The sequence below is a fragment of the Gastrolobium bilobum genome, unplaced genomic scaffold (assembly GCF_033153095.1).
Source record: "Gastrolobium bilobum isolate Gb01-03AN ecotype WA unplaced genomic scaffold, APGP_CSIRO_Gbil_v1 utg1595, whole genome shotgun sequence".
Classification (NCBI taxonomy): domain Eukaryota; kingdom Viridiplantae; phylum Streptophyta; class Magnoliopsida; order Fabales; family Fabaceae; genus Gastrolobium; species Gastrolobium bilobum.
This window is the reverse complement of record NW_026899397.1, coordinates 318,125-324,124: the sequence shown is the minus strand read 5'-3', so window position 1 is coordinate 324,124 and position 6,000 is coordinate 318,125. Positions and strand designations below refer to the sequence as shown.

At 34.1% G+C, this 6,000-nt stretch overlaps 1 protein-coding gene across 1 annotated transcript; it reads left to right on the top strand.

Annotated features, from left to right (window-relative positions):
- The first annotated feature begins 500 nt into the window (after positions 1 to 500).
- On the top strand, positions 501 to 2,069 carry LOC133290307 (pollen-specific leucine-rich repeat extensin-like protein 1). Its single transcript, XM_061488389.1, has 4 exons — positions 501 to 659; positions 763 to 797; positions 1,008 to 1,089; positions 1,225 to 2,069. The coding sequence occupies exons 2-4, from the start codon at positions 786 to 788 to the stop codon at positions 1,818 to 1,820; spliced, it is 690 nt and encodes a 229-aa protein (XP_061344373.1). The 5' UTR covers positions 501 to 659; positions 763 to 785; the 3' UTR covers positions 1,821 to 2,069.
- Positions 2,070 to 6,000: the final 3,931 nt, after the last annotated feature.

Below are 6,000 nucleotides of genomic sequence, written 5' to 3'. Positions count from 1 at the left end.
GCTGCAAGAAGCAACACTCACATTTGGTTAAGAACTATATATGATAGGTAAACTTTCGTCACCTCGAAGGAATTTGTGGACACACTATCTGGAGCCCACAAATTTGGAGCATCTGTAACCAATGAATTAGGTAGTGGTGGTATTCCTCATTTCCACCCTCTAAATAATTTAAAACAGCTCAAGTTTTTGTCCAGATCCATAACTCGCCATTGGAATGGAGCATGATATCTTGATCTCTTTCTGCGGTGTAAATATTATAAGATCTTACATTATATATGTGAGGCACTAGGCCTTGAGACACGTGTACGGTTGGCATGTGGTGGTACATGATCATTAGTGCACATATAATATAACCAAATTCATAAAAACTATACATACAAATAATAAAAAAATAGTTAAAAATAATGAGGGTAAATATTTTATAGGACAAATTTGGCATTTAATAAACTACTATTAATAGGGACTAGAACATGCAGAGTCAATAAGGTTGGGCATGTAAATCAAAGACAGCACATGGTGATGGATGCATTGTGCTGACTTATATAGTCATCAATCCTTTGTGAATTGTGACTACATATTAAGTATTAACAGCGTAGAAACCTTCCTGTTCGGCCAGCTTCAGTGTCCTCATCCGTGTAACCACAATTTTAAACATTAAGGTGTTGCATTCTCTAATATCTTATCTCCTTAAGTTTGCTTTTCTGTCCCTCTCATCTGTGTTGTTTTGTTGCATTCTCTAACCTTTTTATCTGTGTGTCTCAGATCTGAACTCTGATTCCATAGTCATGGCTGAAAAGGTACGTGGATTTTACTTCTCTTTCTCATCTCCAAAGCAAATATATTATACCCTTTTAGATAAATGTTTTATTTTTGTGGTCCTTGTTTACAAAATGAAAAATAAAAAAATACGATTTTCAATTCTTGCTTAATTAGCTGGTTCTGTTTTTGTGCTTGAATATATCTATCATAAATTCTAATGGGTGATTTTCTTGAACATTTTCATTCAGGTTACCATCATGAAGCTTAAGGTTGACCTTGAGTGTGAGAAATGCACCAAGAAGGTGAAGAAAGTTCTCTGCAAGATTCCTCGTGAGTCCATCACCACTTGATTATTGTTTTAATTTATTTATTAGAATCATAGTGAAAATTTGGATTTAGAAAACATGAAAGAGGGTGTCAAATTGAGTTAATTTTTGTCGGTGTTTGAAATTTTGTGAACAAGAGAAATTCGAGACCAGAAGTTCGACGAGAAACAAAACATTGTGACAATCACAGTTGTATGTTGTTCCCCTGAGAAGATAAGGGACAAGCTTTGCTACAAAGGTGGGGGTTCCATCAAGACAATTGAAATAGTGGAACCGCCCAAGCCCAAGCCCGCTGAGCCCGAGAAGAAGAAGGATGGTGGTGAGAAGCCCAAGCCCGCTGAGCCCGAGAAAAAGAAGGATGGTGGTGAGAAACCCAAACCCAAGCCTGCTGCTGAGCCCGAGAAAAAGAAAGAGGGAGGAGAAAAGCCTAAATCGGATGCTCCCAAGAAGGAAGCTGCTGAAAAGCCCAAGGAAAAGCCCGCACCTCCTCCGGTTGCCGTGAATCCACCGGCGCCAGCGCCGATGGTGGGTCCAGTTGGGATATATTCTGTTCCATGCTATGAGGGTAGGCCAGTTGGGCCCTACTACAATGATTATGGTGGGCCCGTGCTTCATTACGATGGCTACAATGCAAGGCCCGTTTATGATAGTTACGGTGGAGGCAGACCCTATTATGTGAACCGATCTGATCAATATTTCAGCGAAGAAAACGCTTCAGGGTGCACAATTATGTGATCACATGCACACCACTGATTTGGATCTGTAAATGGTGGCCATGCACGTTAATCTCATCCAAGGAACTATGTTATTTTATTTTATTTTTTGTTTATGTTATTAAAATCTTAAGCGTTTCATAGGAAAGAAAAATGAAATGTGGGGAAATAAAAGGTTATTTAGTGGGTTGGGTTAAATGCCAATACATAATACTAAGATCGATGTTTCACTTTACGTTTGGTAAGATAATAAAGTTTCTTTACGGCAAGATATCTAACTTGCGCAGTAGATTTGCTTTATTAAATTCATTTTGTTGAGAATCATGAACTTCCTAACCACAATCACCCACTAGTACTTTTTATTTGGTCAATGTCATAATAACGACTCTCTGATAATGTCATTATCCTATGAAGTTCTTTTCTATGGCACTATATGTTGGAGGAATTTTTTGGGGACAATTTTTCACATATATAAAAAATTGGATATATTGATATAAAACGATCATGATCAACTGTTAAGAGTTCTTTCGCATATTGTCATGTAAATAAATTTGAATAGTGTTGCTACTCATGCTTTAGTGATTATTACTTAATGACCTAATCGAGCGTTTGGGAGAAAAAAAAATTTATCAGCAAAATACAATTATTAAGAATATGGTAGAAAAGTTAAAAAAAGTTGTTTGGTAGGTCAAAATATTACCGAAAAAATTAGGTTACATTTTCTAAATCTATGTTTGAATGAAGTTAAAATATTAATAAGAAAATGGGATGAAATTAACAAATTAACCCTTGACTAAATATAAAGAAGACTCTCTCTCTCTAGCTTTCTTTTGGTATATTTTTTGAAGAGATATTTGTGTCAGTTGCTCTTTTTTTTTTCTACTTTTTGGTTTGATGGGGTAATGAGAATACCACCATCTAGAAGGTATTCTGAAATGTCAAATTTTTTCAATTTTACACACAAACTAAGATTGCTATGCAAATTCGAATGATGATCAATTTTTTAAAAAAATCTCCTACCAAACATAATCATCCAGAAAATCCATCTCAATTTTTTCAGTCATACTAAAAAGAAACCTCTTACCAAACACTCCATGAGTAGACAATGACAAATTGACAACCATTATCCTCTTTTTTCCTACACCCACAGTTTTGGCTTTTCCAACCTGGTTATTGGATCCATGAACCTACACCGAATCTGAACGAAAACAGCTAGATATTAAAATACAATGTAACTTTTACACAAAAAATTTCGTTAGTCTATGGGAAATGCATGGAAGCTTAATCATGAGAAAGGGCTTAAAAAATGTTTAAGGTATAAGAGTCGAAATAACCATACTTCATGCATACCGAAGCTGAAATACACCATACCATAGCTAGCAAGGGGTGATCCTGCTTACGTTAGTTTTAGTTTCGCCTCTTGGAAGCAAAGATGTTGAAAAGTAATATCAGAAGAAAATGCTTATTTTGGTAGAAGAGATAAGAGTCGCTTTCACCTAAAGATAATGTTTACTTTATCTTATTTAATTATTTCACGGAATTTAATGCAATTCAATCAACTCTTCATTTGTTTTTTTTCTTCAGAATAATCAACACTTTATATAGTTAGCTGTACCAAAGTTCACATGATATACAATCTCTATTCTTCTTCCTTAATTAGAAGCTTTCACATTTTCGTTTGATATCAGAGATATGTTTCAACTTTCAACCCCATAAAAGATTGCTTTTTGACAAATCGAATAAAGTAAAGGAGAATTATGAAAGAAGTAACATCAAGTTGGAAAAAAATGTAGGTGAAACGTATGAAATTATACATTGGAATTTGGAAGGGCCAAGTAGCATTCGGCTGAGGAAAATGGGGTCTCTAAATTAATCATTCGATGATGAGGTCATACAATCATCTAGCGGTAGTAAACAAATCAGGAGCCTTTCAGGGACCTCTAGCTCGGCTCGTAAAGGCATGAGTTTGTTTAATAAAAACTCGTGTTGGAACCAGACTTGGACTTGCATAAAAGCTCGTTTAATAAAAAGGCATCAGGCTCTAATTCAGAAGCTCGGTCTTAGAGCCTCCCAGGCTAGCCTAGTATATAAATATTTATTTATAATTTTTATACTACTTGTAATAACTCTCTCATCAATTTATTTCACCCCATTTTATTGGTTTAACAGACTTTTTGAATGATTTTGTTCTATATTATGCTATTTGGATATATATTGAATTTATGTATATTTATGGAATTACTAATATTGTTCTATATTATCCTTCATCCTCCTTCACACAAACAAACCCACAAAAACTCATTCATTCCACTGTGCACTGCTCGTTTGTGTCAATTTATTTTTTATTTTATTTATTTTATTTTTATTTTTGTTGGCACTTTTTTTATAATAGGCTAAGATAATATAACCTATTATCTACCTTCTCTCACTTTAATTTTATTTATTTATTGTAGACTTTGTAAATTATTGCTGCAAATTGGAAGCTAAGGTTTCTATCTGGAAATTGATTTTTTGTGGAATTTTGTTCTCTTATTTTTATTCTTTAACATGCTAACAGGCTAAGACAGACTTCATACAGGCTTTTATTTTTTGTAAATAAATCAGGCCACAGGCCAATATTATATTCGTAACAGGTAACAGGCTAAGACCAGTCGGACACGTTTAAATATAGGCTTGGCCCGTTAAGATCAAAGCTCGGCTCCGCCCGTTAACACCCCTAGAATCATCTATAGATAGTAAATAAGAAGTGCAGCCACCATCTGGAGCCAAAGTCCACATTATATTATAGGATCATCTCAATTCTTAAGCATCATCATTTCAAAATTCTTTCGAAGTTACGATGCCATCAAAATTTGTCACCTTCTTCCACATGCTCTGGACAGATATGTCAAATAAAATAGCTAGTATTTAAGGAAACTGCTTGTGCTCAGTGTCATTAGCGGCATATGATCCTAAATTATCTAAAAAATATAGCCGTCCAATTCATGTTCTTTTTTTAATTATTATTTTTTTCAAATACCCAGCTATTTAATCAAGTTTGGTAGTTCTAACCTCATCTGATCAGTAATTAACAAAAAAATAAAATAAAAAATGCCACAACTGAAGAGCCAATTGACCAAAACAAAAGAAAAAGCTGCATTAAAAATGGGTGAATGATTAGTTGGAAATTGAATATTTGAACTAAACAGAGGACCTATAATACGTGGTCCCTTATAATTAGCTCATATAGTCATATTGTCATTGATATCGAAGTAACCAACCCGAAACAATACATTAGGTGAGACCCTTAAACCATATGGAACCAACCCAAATCGACAGATAAATATTAAAGCTCCTATTGTCCTGCAAATACAAATGGCAAAGCAAAATACCCAATCTAACAATGAAGTATACCTGCGGATCAACGTCATAGAAGTGATCAAATGAATGCAAGGTTACATTTGTCCTGTCAATTCCTCCATTGACAATTAGACATCATAAGTCTTAATCTCAGCAGTCTTGATGCAAAGTCATTATTCTGAAACTCTGAAAAATGAATATATGTCGTCCTATTATTCAACAAACTTCAAGATGTCTTCAATTACTACATATAATGAATATATGCCTTTGTCTTGTTGTAAATAATATTAATACCTAAATATATTTTTGGAATCAGGATGGTAATGAATAACACAACAATGCAAACAACTGACTGGAATTATAGACCATATTGAGCAATCTGCAATTCATCATATGTCTCAAAGTCTAACTGCAAGTAATTCATCAGACTCACTATTTGTTTATACGTTGTTAACCTTTAACTTAATTTTTTTTTCCATTAATGCACGATTGCACATGAAATTCATGTACTATGCTTCTATTATTATTATTGGGTACATATCCTTCTGTTATTTCATATTGCTATGATCCTGCCAACAAAAACTTGAATTCCTTAAGCCAGTCATCATCTCTAAGCATCAATGTTAAAATATCCATAGAGTGTGAAAAACTTGAAATCTTAGATACATATACCCTTTTGCAGAAGAACCAGATGCATTTCATAGTCATTGTAAGACTTGAGGGCTTTCACATATGAACATTTTGCAGGAATGCAAATAGAATCTTGGTAAAATAAAGAAACTCCTGGGTGATGGGATTTCATATATAAACATCATCATCTAGCAAGTTAAACTAGTCCACAATGGATGGTAGAATACAAATAT

What these genes read in the sequence shown, in the direction of transcription:
- LOC133290307 (XM_061488389.1), top strand. An exon ending in AGTTCTCTGCAAGATTCCTC is followed by an intron (nt 1,090 to 1,224) that starts GTGAGTCCATCA and finishes TGTGAACAAGAG; the next exon opens with AAATTCGAGACCAGAAGTTC.